Here is a 13644-nt window from a genome sequence, read left to right on the forward strand (position 1 = left end):
CGCGGGGTGCGGGGGCCTGGCGCCCGGGGGCCGGGAGGCGGCGGGGCGCGCTACGTGGGGGAGGGCGGCGGCGGCGGCGGCGTGGGGAGCGCCCTCTCCGCCAGTGGGCGTCTTCTGCAGCCGCCGCCGCCGCCTCCTCCACGGGCAGCGACACTGCGGCGCTTTTCTCCGCGGCTCTCGAGCGGTCGCCGAGGCTCAGCCGCCGGAGCGCGCACAAACCACGCCACGCTTGCCCGCAGCGTCTCCGCAGCCCCTCGCCCGGGCCGGCAGCGCGCCGATCGTGCGCGCCCTCCGGCAGACGGGCGCCGCCGCGGGGGCCTCGCGCCCGGCCCCAGGTCCTCCCGCACCCAGAGCGCGACGCGATGTGAAGACTGGGCCGGGAGGGGCGCGGAGGACCGGAGAGGAGGACCAGAGCGGCGCTCGGGCCGACCCGCCGCGGGAGGCAGGTCCTGCGGGGGCGGAGCCCGCCGAGTCCCGGCCCGCGGCGCGCCCCTCCCGCCGGCGGCCTGCCCCACCGCGGCCCGGGGAGGAGGGCCATGGCCAGCCCCGTAGAGCCGCTCGCTCCCCGCCCCCACGCCCCCCTGCCAGCGGCCGGGGACGAGCCCGGATCCGGCCCCGGCAAACTCCGCCCGGAGCCCTGGCGCGGCGCTGCGGGCGGGGGGAGCGCGGTGGGCCCGGGTCCGGCCCCGGAGCCGCCTGGCGGAGGCCGGGCCGAGCGCGCCGCGCCCCCGCGCCCGCCCCCCTCCTCCGCAGGCCGCGCCAGCCCCGCGGGGGGCCCGGGCGCCCTGTGTGCGCGCGGCAGCGGCGGCTGGGGCTCGGCCCGCGCTCCCTGCGCGCTCGCCCTCTCCTCCCCTGTCCCCTCCTCCTCTCCATCTTCCTTTTACTTCTGGCCGCCGCCCCCCCCGCCCCCTCCTTCTCTTCTCCCCTCCTCATCTGCCTTTCACCTCCCCGTGCGTCTCCCAGGAAGGGAGGGCGCAGCGGCGGCGGCGGCGGCTCGAGGAGGCGGCGGCGGCGGCGATGCCGGCGGCGGCGGCGGCGGCGGAGGACGAGAGGCAGCTCCCTTGAGCGTCCCTCCCAGCGGCAGTCCCCGCGGCGGCGGCGGCGGGCGGCGGCGGCTCTTCCTCTGCTCCGCGCTCCAGGCTGTGCTGCTCCCAGCCCGCGCCGGGCTCCGGCTCCCGCTCGGCCCGGCCGCCCGCCGCGCGGGCTCCCCCGGCTTCCCGGGTGCCGGCGGGGGCTGCCCCGGCCCCAGCCCAGGCGGCGGCGGCCGAACTCCGCGGCGGCCCGGAGGCGCCGGCTTCGCCCTCGCCCTCGCCGCCGCGGCCCCCCCGCTCTTCGGCTCCGACATGGAAGATGGACCTTCCAGTGACGCGGGCTGCTTCCGAAGGTTGACGGAGTGTTTCCTGAGCCCCAGTAAGTGCCGGGCCCCTCGTTCCCCGCGGCCGGGGGCGCGCGGGGGGCTGGTGTCCGGGGCATTTGGCGCCCAGGGGGCTTCACGGGCGGACGGGAAGCTCGAGGCACGTTGGTGGCGCGCGGGAGCGTCCGCCGGCTCCGGGACACCGGGGTTTCCTAGGCTCCGCGTGCGTGCGGGGGGAAGGGCGACCCGGGAGGGCGGCGGGCGCCGCGCGGTGAGAACGGGACCCGCTGCCCGCCTCGGGTCGCCCGGTGCTGCTCGTGGCCACGCTTGCCTGGCCCGTTGTTGCAGTCTCTACCCTGACCCCTTACGCCGGGCTCCGCTCACCTTAGCCTGGGGCCAGTGAGGCTGGAAGACACGCGCTGCCTTCCACTTGGGGGTCCCGCCCTCTGGGGTCCCTTGGCTGGGAGAGGGCAGGCCAGGACACCGGAGCTCCGCGCTCCCAAAGGTGAAGGCGGTGCCCCCGGTTCGGTGTCGGTGCCCGGGTCGCTTCCCCCCAACCCCCGCTGCAGTGACCGTGTTCCGGAGCGTGGACTCGCGGAGCGAAACGGGTGCAGCTTCACTGTCCACTTACTCCAGATGCCGAGGTTTTAGCTGGTGCTTGGGCTGGTAAATGGAGGGACAATGGGGCGTTAGGGTGGAGGAGGAAGGCGTCGCGGGTTCGGACCTCCGGGCCGCCTAAGGCCGCCCCGCCTCCCCAGTCCCGGGTGCGGGGCTGAGAGCGCGCTGGAGCAGGGGTGGTAGAAGGCGTGTCGCGGGGGAGGGGGGCAAGGCTGAGTAGAATAGTCAAGGCAGAGGTTTGCTGGAAGGCGGGAGGCGGGAGATGTTAAGGCAAGAGGCGCCCGGTGCGCAGGATAGGGGATCGCCGTTGCCGTGGATGGAGGGCGAGCCAGGTGAGGACGGGAGACCCGGGGCTGGGGGTGGGGGGTGGCGAAAGCCGCATCCGCGGGGCACGGGGCGACTCCGGCGCCGGCTGGGTTGGGCACGCGTCTTCGCGGCCCGAATCGCGGAGCCCAGGCGCCACCGTCCACCGCGTGCGCACCCGAGCCTTTGTCTGCTGCTCGCTAGGGAACCGCGTTTCCGCGGCGCCTTCTCCCGGCACACTCTCCGGGGTCGCGTTTTGGCTTCCTGCTCCCATCCGCCGCTCACGCCCCAGCCCTGGCCAGTCTTCACCTCTGGGCTCTTGGGGTCCAGCCCTCCCTCGCTGCTGGTACTTGTCTGGCACACTGTCCGCCCGAGCACCGCTGGGGTGCAGCCCCTGGGCCTGCGAGCGTGTCCTGCGCGGGCCCTACAGCCCCCAGCGATCCCGCCTCCGGGGCGCGGGGATCCCCCGGGACCGCGTGGCCCAGCGGCCTTTTGCACCGCGCGCACTCAGGCAGCCAGCGGCTGATTCTGCCCGTACTTGCCCGTGGACCTGATAGGACCGCTAGGCGTGGTCCCTGGACCCCCTCCCCGACCCCTCCATCCTGGAGTCTCCCCTAGTCAGACATAGCTTCCAGTTATCTGCTTCCTCAGCCCCCCACCTGCCGGTGTTGGTTGACTTTTAGATGCTACGTTTGGGGAGGGATGTGGTCTGGGCACGGAGGACCTCGCGCCTGCTGCCCTTAGATGTGGACATTTTTAGTTACTGAAAGGGGCACAGATTTGCCAGTAATTGAAGGTGGGGTGAAAGCATGAGCTCCCAACGAGTTCTGAAGCGTATTGGTTAAGTCTTGGGCCTAGAACTGGGGTCCCTGTCTGTCCCCTTCCACGTGCATTTGTGCATTCCAAATAAACGTCTACGTTTCAACATTTTGGCGGTTGGGCTGTGTGTGGGGATGGAAGGGTGCCATGCCTTGCCTGTGAGGAGCATTGTTTTGGGGAGAGGGCAGTGGCAAGGGGACAGGGGTGTGGGTATTTGGGTGGAACAGGGTTTCCTAAAATAATGAGGTTTCTGTTTGTATTTATTGTTAGTGGGGTTTTTTAGTTTGGGAGAGAGGGGGTACCTTGCCAGGGATGTTGTGGGACAGGATGAAGACGAACAGTCCAGGTTGAATGAGGCTGAACTAGGGGGTTTCCAGCAGGCTTTCCTTTTGGAAGGACAGAGGACCTAGAGAAGAAAGCCATCAGAAGGGATCCACTCCGCAGAAGGTTCTGGCTGGGAGAAGCCCTGTGATAATCACACTCAAGAACTGCGGGTTTTTGTCTTTGTGTGTGTGTTTTAATCCCTGGAACCAAGTCAGTTAGGAGTAGCCTGGGGTTTGAATGGGATCAAGAGGCTACAAGGTCTTCTTTGGGACATTATTAAGGTGCTAAGTATGAAAGTACTCTTCAACACAATCTATTATTGGGCAGAGGTGGGAAGATGCCGAATGGCCGCTCAAAAGACAGTAGCTGGTTTCTGCTCTGACACTTGTAGGGTCTTTGTTTCTGTCTTGCTGCGCGTGAGAAGCCACAGCTGTCTGAATTGGTGAAGTACCAGAATCCTGGCAGACTTTTTGATGTTTGTCAATAAGAATGAATTCTGGATTCTGTAAGAATGGAAAAATGCTTAAATGTATACAGATGTGTCTTAATTGTTGCACATTTATTCCCCTTTTCCTTTTGCCTTTCCATCTGGTCTCTTCTGGGTCTAACAATCAAGTTGTCACATAAAGGCTGGTGTGTCCAATTCCTGTTTCTAGGAATGCTGGTTTTATTTTTATCATCCCAAAAAGCAAATCATGGGTTGGAAGTTGGATATCCTGGTTCCATTCCTGTCCATTTGGGTTTTGCGTTTTGGTCCACACGGACTCACTGGTTTGCTCAGTAATGCACAGAGCAAACTCTTACTAAAAGATATTGCCAGTTGCCAGGTGTTGCCCTGGCCTGGCCATGGTCCGTGAGGAGTTCACCAACCAGTAGGAGAGAACCTCCCGGAAGCAGGCTTATTAGCGCTGATGCCCAGGGCTCGTAGGTCAGCGGTCATGCTGCCTTCGTGTCCGGTCATGCCTGACCCCCCCTCATCTGCCGTCCACCTTTTAAATGTTGACCTCTGACCTCGTCCTCAGGCTTCCAAAGTTGCTGACTGGAATAGAAAGCCATCTCTGCACTTGGAGAACCCAGATCCTTCTAGAGAGAATGGAGAATTCTGCTTTGCATGGGTGTGCACGCGCACATGCATGTGGGCGTGTGTGTGTGTGTGTGTGTGTGTGTGTGTGTGCAGGGCAAAGTCAAAAGGTCATGCTGTGACAGACCGGTATACGCTTCAGTTTTCTGGAAAAAACAACTCACCTTGTCTGCACTTGGTGCTGTGGTGGAGAGTGCAGGAGAGGTACCTCAGCAGAGAAGAGGCCTTGAGAATACTGCCTTAAGGACACTAAGAAGTCAGAAAGTCTCCCTTCCTTCCGTCCTGCCTCTTGACAGCTGCTGACTCTGAATGGTGCAGGGCTGTAAAAGGAGGAAAGTGCTTCTTGGTCAGGACGGAGGGGACCGAGGGAGCAAGGAAGAGGACATGGCAGTGATGTGGGATGCCTGCACGGCCACTGCTTTAGACCACAGCGCATTGTGTCTTTTTCACATGTTCATAACAGAAAGTATGTGTTTCCGTGAATGGTAGGCTCGAAATATGCCCGGCATCACCCGCGAAGCCCTCGTGCTCTGGCTCTTGATACCGAAGATCCTCTGTGACCAGCACTTGAACACACAGAGGTAAATAGATGGGAATCCTTTGAAGGGCAAATGTGTGTGACACACGGGAGCCACACCACACTGGACACGTAGCTTCTTTGTACGGGCGTTAGTGAGACAGAGGTTGCTGAGGACGTGAGACCCGAAACACAATGGAAATGGAGGTCAAGTCAATTCATAGCCAACTAGCGGGTAATTATTAAGTCCCTACTCGGTGCAAATCATTTGAGGTCGTTGGAAATAATGAAGACTGTTTCTTCAAAGGACCTGGAATAAGGATCTGGATAGCTACCACGATGAGCAGCAAAGCAGAGTTGTGAAGTTTCCCTGCCAAGCCAGGGTGCAGTGCGTGGTAGACCAGATGTCCGTGGAGATGCTTTGTCCGTTTTCGCTGGTGTAGTTGGAAGGGCCGAAATCCACTGGCCGCGCTGTTGAAACGGGCTGGAACTGTTTAAGGGTGTTAATTTAAATTTCATAAAACTCCTCGTTTAGTTTCAAAAAATTTGCATGAACAAAGATAATCCCTAAAAATCTAAATCAGAGGCAGTGGAAAAAGGACAGTGTCTTCCCTCATGGCAATCCGATGTCTTACCCTCAGATAATTTTACACATAAAACTTTTTCTATCCCTTGGGAAAAGAAATACATTGCAACAAGATAAGTCAGTCTGGGGGCCTTCATGTAGGACGTGCTGTCTATGGCTAATAATACTGTGTTGCCTGTTTGAAACTTGCTGAGAATGTGGATCTTAAAAGTCCTTCCTCCTCACAAGGGAAAAAAAAATGCAGGGCACTAGATAATTAAGTAAATGTTAGGATTTTGTTTACTATATAAAGCAGGTTAAACCTGGGGAGATGAGCATCTCATCAATTAATATATTGTTAATTTTTGTTTGTTTAAAAACAGCTCAGGCAGTCTGAGAAGGAAAGAAAAAAATAATTTTCATGAAAAAGGAATATTTCTCCCTTAAAAGGAAAACTCTTAGTTGTAATTCAAAACATTTTAATTTCCTTTTAAAATGTAAATCAAGCTCCTCCAGCTGATCTAAATTGGTCTAAGGGAAAACTCCACAGTGATAGAGTAGCTCCAGATCTTACAACAGAAACAGAAGACGCCTAGCACTTGGATTTTATTTGTAGCATTTACCACTTTCTGGAATTCTCTTGCTCATTTGCTGGCCAGCTTGTTGATTTCCTCGCTTCCCTGTGCAGAAAGCAAGCTCGGTGAGCGCCTGAGGGAGGGAGCTTGTCTTTTTTGGTTCTATCCCTGAGACCAACCGTGGCTGACATGCGTGTTGAAGGGGCTCTAATATTTGTTTGGGAAATTCAAAGGTGAAAAGAAACAAAAAACAACAACGTGGTGCTTGTGGAAAGGGAACGTGGAAATGGAAGGCCACTCATTGAAAAGGACTTGGCCTGGGCCTCTATGTGCCGGGATCCAACCCCCCGGGCGGACAGAGTCCAAGCTCTCGGGCACACAGCGAGCGGGAGAGCTAGGCAGAGCTTGCAGACTCATTCCCTGCCTCGCAGAGGGAGCGCAGGGTGCTCTAGGGACAGGAGGCTGAGCCCCTCTGAAGGACCACACACAAAGGGAGAAGACCACTGCCTCCTGTGGTGAAGCCGGGCTGCTGTGTGACCAGGGGCAGAGTCGTCATCTGCCAGTTGAGGACAGGTGGGAGGCTGAACCGAGATGGAGAGCGTGCTCCTGAGAAGTAGGGGAGACAGAAGCCGTAGGAGCAGGTAATATTACTCGGACTGGGTGGCTGATGAGGCAGGGGGCCGGTGGATCCTTGGTTTCTGGGTTGGAGAGGTGTGTGTGTGCGTGTGTGTGTGTGTTCCGGGCTGGCGATGGTGGTGCTGGTTCCTTGTCCAGAGAAAAGGATACAAGAACAGAAAATGCTGGAATTGACACTGATTTGGTCAGCACTGTTGTTGGTACGGGGATCCCTGATTGTGTGGGTGCCTGCACGCTGTGATGGAGACGTGAACTGATCCTGCAAAGGAAAGAATCCACCCAGCATCAGAAGTACCAGATGCCACAAGAACTACGCATGGAGTTAAAATCGCGAGTCGACGGGACAGCTCCTTTCATTCCGGTGGTCTGTGGGGACTTCTCCGTGTAGGGGAAGTTGTCCTGGGGTCTGAACGGCCCACGCGGCCGGTAGTGCAGAGTGACCCAAGCAGAGGGAGTCTCAGGCCAGGGGACAGGAGGAGGGCCCCTGTCGTCAGAGCCTGGGCATGGACCAGAGCAGTGGTGTGGAGGGAAACCCACAGAGCAGACGGGCCAGTTGGGGCTTTGTAAGTTGGGGGGAAATTGCACATTCCTGCAGGAGCAGAGGGAAGCTGCCGGAAGGTTTTAAATTAGCGGGGATTGTGAGCTTTGTGATCCAAGAACCTCATTCTGGCTGCAGTTCGGTGAGTGACTGTAGGGGCTGTTGAGTCGGAGGACACGTGGACCACTGTAGTAGGCAGGACAAGAGACCGGGAGACCCGCGTGGCAATGGACTGTGGCTTTTGGAGGAGCTCGGAGGCAGGCGCAGGTGGACTGGGTGTGTGGGTGTCGGCAGGAGGAGGCCGGAGCGGTGCTTGGGCTTTCAGTGCGGTAGCTGGGCACGGGCTGGACCGCGCGACGGGGAAGCCGGCAGGCCCCGAGTGCCGCCTGACGGAGTCCCTAGCAGACGGCTGTGCGCTGCGGTGGCTTCCCCCGCAGGGGGTGTGGAATGACAGGGGGGCTCTCTGGGCAGCCGCAGAAGGAGTGGGGGGGAGAGGAGGCTCTGTGACTCCTTGGGAGCAGGAGAAGCCGCAGTTCTGATGGAAACCTGCCGTGGCCTGGGGGAGCAGGAGGGACGGAAGACTGTGTGACGGGAGCGGAAGGAAGAACCATGGAGAACCCAGAGGAGGAGTGAGCCCGAGAGGAGGGGAGATGGCAGAGACCGTGCCCTGGAATCAGGAGGGGGCACTACTGCACGGAAGAAGCCAGGTGCCCCGGAGATCGAGTAAGTTGGCAGAGCCACCGTGTCCTCGGGGCCCCGTCCAGGGATTTTGAGTGCGGTGGCAGACAGGCAGACCTGTTTTCCATGGGGCAAGTCCCCAGAGACCAATGCACGACAGGTGTAGCTGTGGGGCAGGAAGGGGGAGACAGAGCCCCGTGGCCTCCCACTGCAGGCAGGTGAGAGCTGGCTTCTCCCCTGGCGGGATGGACCCGAGTGTTACTTGCTGGGGAGGAGTTTGAAGGAGGAGGAGAAAGAGAACAGAGCAAGCCTTGGAGAAGATGGAAAAAGGAAGCCAGGGCCGCTGGAAGGGGGCCTCTCTGCAGGGAGATCTGTGGAAGGCCAGTGCGGGTGCTGGGGGCGTCAGGTGCGGAGAAGGGCACCGTGGGAAAGTAGGAAGCTGACATGAGAGCCCCCAGCTTGCACCCCCCCAGCAGTGAGCAGAGTCGGGGCACGTAGCCAGGCCACAGGGGGCCCTGCCTGTGCAGGCGGGTCAGAAACTGGACGGTCGGGCGGGTGACGGGAGTGACCCAGAGCTGTCCAGGAGGAGAGTCCAGGGAGTCCCTCGCAATCCCGGAGCCTGGGTCGCCCGCCGGCTGCGTGCAGAGAGCCCCGCGGGAGTAAAGTGCACGCGCTTCCCCATGGGCAGACACCCGGAGGCGGGAAGTGTGGATGCTTGGAAGCTCTGAGTGCACATCTTGATGAAAACCGCCCTGCAGGATGGAACTGGAGTGGTATCTTGAAGGAGGCAGGGTGTGTGGTGTGCAGAGCTGGCGGGAGGCCCGAGGGGAGGAGCTGTGGCCGGAGAGCCCGAGAGAGAGAGAGAGAGAGAGAGAGAGAGAGAGAGAAAGAAAGAGAGAGAGAGAGAGAACACAGAGGGGTCCGGGGTCCGTGCTTCACGGGAAAGAGAGGCAGAAGATAAGGGCAGTGTGAGCCGTGGAGGAAAGACGGCTGAGGCTTCACATGGAGGTCGTTCTGTGTGTATCCTGGGGAGGGACGGGGTGCCAAGCACAGTGTCATTGCGTCGTGTGACAGGCACGGTTCATCCAGTGCCTGTGTTCCAGTTGCCGTCCTACTCACTGGCCGCAACCGTCCGTGTCCACAGACCTCCTCCTTGCCTCCAGGTGGGGTGCAGGCAAGATCAAGGGCAGTTATGACACCTTTCAGCAATGACAATTGAAGAGGGGTGCACAGGGGAGAGAACACTCTAATGACATTGTTGCCTGGGACAAAGCTCTCTGCGTGGTGTGCCTCCCCCTCCTCCCGCCACCCCCCAGTCCCCTCCTTTTCTTCCAGTTGCCATCCGCTGGCCTCTGGGGATTCCCGCCTTCTCCCTGGACTTGCTCACCGTCCCTCATCTCTGTCCCCCCAGTGACTGGGGCTGGTACTTTTCCACTTAGTATGTGTCTCCCTTCCTTCCCGTGGGCAGGAAGCATGTTTTATTCATTTTCTTAACCTCAATGCCTAGCACACTGCCAAGCAATTAGACAATAATTCTAATGAATAAGTAAGCGAAGGTGTTTAGGTGGGAGAATATGATCAAAATGGTCCTTTAAGAATGTTAGCGTTCCCAAAAGGAAGGCAATAATGAAGTAAGTAACGTGCTGCTTGGATTTTAGCATAACTTGAAACATCACAGATTCATTTTTTTTTCCCCCGTGTACTCCAAAAACAGTTTGACACCAATGACCAGGGCTTCTGAGTTACCAGGAATGCAGCGTGTCTGCGCACCCCAGCTACGGGGAGCTCAGTGAGGGGCAAGCACCACGAACTGATGCGAAGGAGGGAGATATGTGTTTGGAGCATTTTGGCTGCCTCTGTTTTATTTCCTGAGGCAGCGATAGAAAGCTTCTTACTTTGACAAAAACATTTTCTACAGTAGCAAAGAGAAAACGTTGCTTATGAAGGTATTTAAACAGTGCCATGTGTGTGGATATCATGAATTATTTATAAAAATGTGAGCATATTTGGACTTTTAAAAGTTGGTAAGTACTGTGTGAGAACCAGTTTTGCATGAAGAGCAGGTCACGGCTGGAAAAAAGCATCATGAGTGTGCGGAATTCAAATTGTACCTATTCGTACATGATGTAATTATGTGTTTCTGCATTATAGTTTTAACAGCTTCCAAAATAAACATTTAAAATGATATCCACAGGGCTCGATTACTATGGCTTCCTAGATTTGGTAATTATATATTTTATCATTGCTGTCAGAGGATTATATCCATTTTCAGATTTTCTTTTTGTCCCAAGACCAGAAGTTTACTCTGCAAACATTCTTGTCTCATAGATCATCATGACTTTTTAGGATAATACTCTTTGTGTCTCATGATTAAACATATCCAATTATTTTAAGGCAGATTAAGGGAAGACTTCATTATAAAACCTCAACAATTAAAACAGTGTGTTCCCGGCATGTGATTAGATAAACCAGTGCATCAGAATAGAAGAGTCTTAAAACTGACCCAGACACATGAAGGGATTTAGAATATTTTAAAAGTATTGTCTTTTCTTAAGGGGTTAAAAATAGACTATTGAGTAAAATGATTTGGGGACAACTAGGAAGTCGTGTAGACAAAAACAAGATTAGATCATACCTCTTTCTGCACCTCCAGGAGAGGATCATATGTTTAAATAGTTTTTTTTTCCTTTTAAGAAACCTAAGACAAAAAAGTGAGGTGATTTCCTTCCTAGCCTTGGAATGGGGGAGACCCCTTCAATGTGATTCAAGATCCAGAATCCAGAAATAGTCAGAAAAAAGGCTGATGTGTGAATCTACAGTAACAGACTTTCTGTGACCCTCAGTACCATTAGTCAAGTCCTGCTAGACTCCTGGAAAGCTGCTGCATGTGAGCTCCTGGCCTTTCTGCCCGTGGCCATTCAACTCCCGCCTGCGCCTCTGAGCTCCAGTAGCATAAGATTTCTTAGAGCTGTCCACCGTCCACCCTAGAAGGAAGCACACTGACCGCTCCTGTCACAGCATTGAGGTCACACTCCAGATACAGACAGAGCTCCTGGAAATGGTTAAGTCAAAGAACCTAATAAAAAATAGTCAAAGGAAATGAACAGGTAGTTCTAGAAAAAGAAGTGAATGATTATGTAAAAAAAAAAGAAAAAGAAAAAGATTCTCAACGTCATTCATGATAAAATAAATGCGATTTAAAATAACACCAAGGTAGCATTTTCACCTGTCAAATGTGTAAAGATTAACAAACTTGCTAACACGCCATTGGCAAGTCTATGAGGGAAAAGGTGTTCCCGTACATTCCTGGTGGGAGTATCAATGGGCACAATCTTTGAAGCAGGCAATTTGGCCGTATTGATCAGTATTAAAAATGCATGTACCCAATGAAGCAATAATTCTCCTTCTGGGAATTTACCGTTCAGATACGCTTACGCATAGGCAGGGTATTAAAGTATTACAGCACCGTTTGAAAGAGAGCATTGAAAACCACGTAAAGTCTATCCATGGGGCCTGCCCAAATAAAATTTGCCCCAGTGATAGCGATGCACACGAAGGGTCTTCCAAGTTCCTGGCTGTGGGCAGAAAGGAAACGTGCAGCGGTGTGACACGTTCCTGTGTCAGAAAGGACAGAAGACGCGTGTTCTTGCATTTGTTTGTACCTGCATGTGGGAACCAGGCAGACACCCGGCAAGGCGCTGACCCATCCTGCTCGGTGGCATGGGTGGGGACAGGGAGCAAGAGGTGTAGACAGACTCCCTATATATCCTTTTCATACGTGTTCAGTCTTGAGTAACATAATTTACCTATTTGAAAATTAAATTTCCAAACAATGACTTTCCGACACGCCATTTCAGGTTGGTCGCCTGCCCTGTGGCTGAGGAGGTCCCCCTCGTTGTTGTGATTTTTGTCACCTTCCTGTTGAGGTCTTGGTTTTATTTTTCAGACCTGAGGCTTGTTCACCCTGTCTTCCTCTAGCCTCCCACTAATTCTACACAAGATCCCCAAATGTCAAACCATGAATATTAAAAAAAAACCCATAAAAACAAAAAACAAAACCGCAAGCATCAGTCTCCTCGTGCCTCATCTTACCAGCTCCTTTTCAAGGTCTCCCACCGCTTGGCAGGGGGGGAAACGCTTCTATTGTTTTTTTTTTTAAGATTTTATTTATTTATTTGATAGACAGAGCTCACAAGTAGGCAGAGAGAGAGGAGGAAGCAGGCTCTCCACGGAGCAGAGAGCCCGATGCGGGGCTCGATCCCAGGACCCTGGGATCATGACCTGAGCCGAAGGCAGAGGCTTTAACCCACTGGGCCACCCAGGCGCCTCGAAACGCTTCTATTTTAATGTAAAGTCTGACTCGGGAACAGTGTATGTTCCCATGTAAGATATGAAGTATTGTTTAAAGCCTTGGAGAGCTGCCCAGCCGGCTTCAGCTGGTAGAAATCACTACATTTTGGCAAGAAACGGAGTGTCTTCCCTGGGAAAACGTGGGCTCTGCATCCTGGCGCTCCTCTGCTGAATGGAAACGGAGCCTCGAGCGGTCTCGTGGGCACCGTCTGTAGGGGCCCGGCTGCTGGTTTTCCGGTCCCCCCAGGCTGCGATGACGTGACTTTTCCTTCAGGGCAGGGGCAGGGGGATCTCGTGCGCTCGTGCATCTCCGGCAGGCGCTGGCGGGGCTGGGGCGGGAGCCGCTGACCCCCGCGGCCCCTGAGCCCGGAGCCCTCTCCTCCGGCGGGGCCTTGGCCGCGGCGCTGAGTTCCTCAGGTCCTCCGGATCCGTCTCTTCCCTGATTCGATTCTGGGTGTGGAGTTAATGCTCACCGTTTCTCCTTGCGTCCGAGTGGGGTTCTTCCTCCCCGGCGTGGGGGGTCAGCCCTGCCGACTGCCCCGTGTCCTGCTTCATACCCCGACGTTGTCTTTGTCTTACCACTTAGTATTGCCTCCTCCGAGTCCAGCCGTCGGTTTTATTTTAGCGGCTGCTTCCTTCCCAGTTGCTGGACTTTGTGAAAACGCTTTCCTGACCTCCGATGTCTGCCTCCCGCCCTGACGACCTTCCCGGACCCCCAGACTCGTGCTGCTGGGCTCGGCACCTGCCGCCCAGCCGGGGCCCTGGGCGCGGCCGCGCCGTCCGCTCGCGCTCCTCGGGGGCGCTTTCTTGAAGGCGCTGTTTTCCCCAGTAGCCTGGGCTGTTCGAGGAAAGCCCCGACGACTCTTGCCGCCCCCGGCCCCCCAGGATGGGGAAGGGGAGTGGGAGGTTGAGCCCCACAGACGCCTTCAGGGCCTGTCACTGGGGAAGTCTCTGCGGTAAAGGCGCTCCTGATCCGTGTTCCTGCTCCCGCCGAGTTCCGTTTCTCGGGAGATTCCGCCGTGTCTCTGGAGTTCTGACACCTTCTGTGTTTCGTAACTGTTCTCTTCTTTTTATCAAACGGGCCGTCGTCAGGAAATCTGTCATTTTTTTTTTTTTCTAAGTGACTTTTTCATTCTTTTGGTTTCCCGTTGGAACATATCGCAGGGGTCCTCGCCGGATCCCGGAGGGCCAGAGTCACTGTGACTCCTCGCGTCTGGGGCGCAGTCGGCTGGGGGTGCCTCGTACCGCCCGCGGCGTGAGGGGCTCCGTCCTGGGCCGTGGGGCGA

At 56.4% G+C, this 13644-nt stretch overlaps 1 protein-coding gene across 1 annotated transcript in view; it reads left to right on the top strand.

Moving 5' to 3' along the window:
* Nucleotides 1-536: 536 nt before the first annotated feature.
* Nucleotides 537-13644, top strand: part of PDE10A (phosphodiesterase 10A) — a gene marked incomplete at its 5' end in the record, with an annotated part of 286161 nt that continues 273053 nt past the window's right edge. Inside the window, one exon of the mRNA XM_080806394.1 lies at nucleotides 537-1410. Coding sequence (XP_080662520.1) covers nucleotides 537-1410 — 874 coding nt within the window. The remainder of the gene's footprint in view (nucleotides 1411-13644) is intronic.

This window comes from Martes martes (genome assembly GCF_963455335.1).
Source record: "Martes martes genome assembly, chromosome: 6".
Lineage (NCBI taxonomy): Eukaryota > Metazoa > Chordata > Mammalia > Carnivora > Mustelidae > Martes > Martes martes.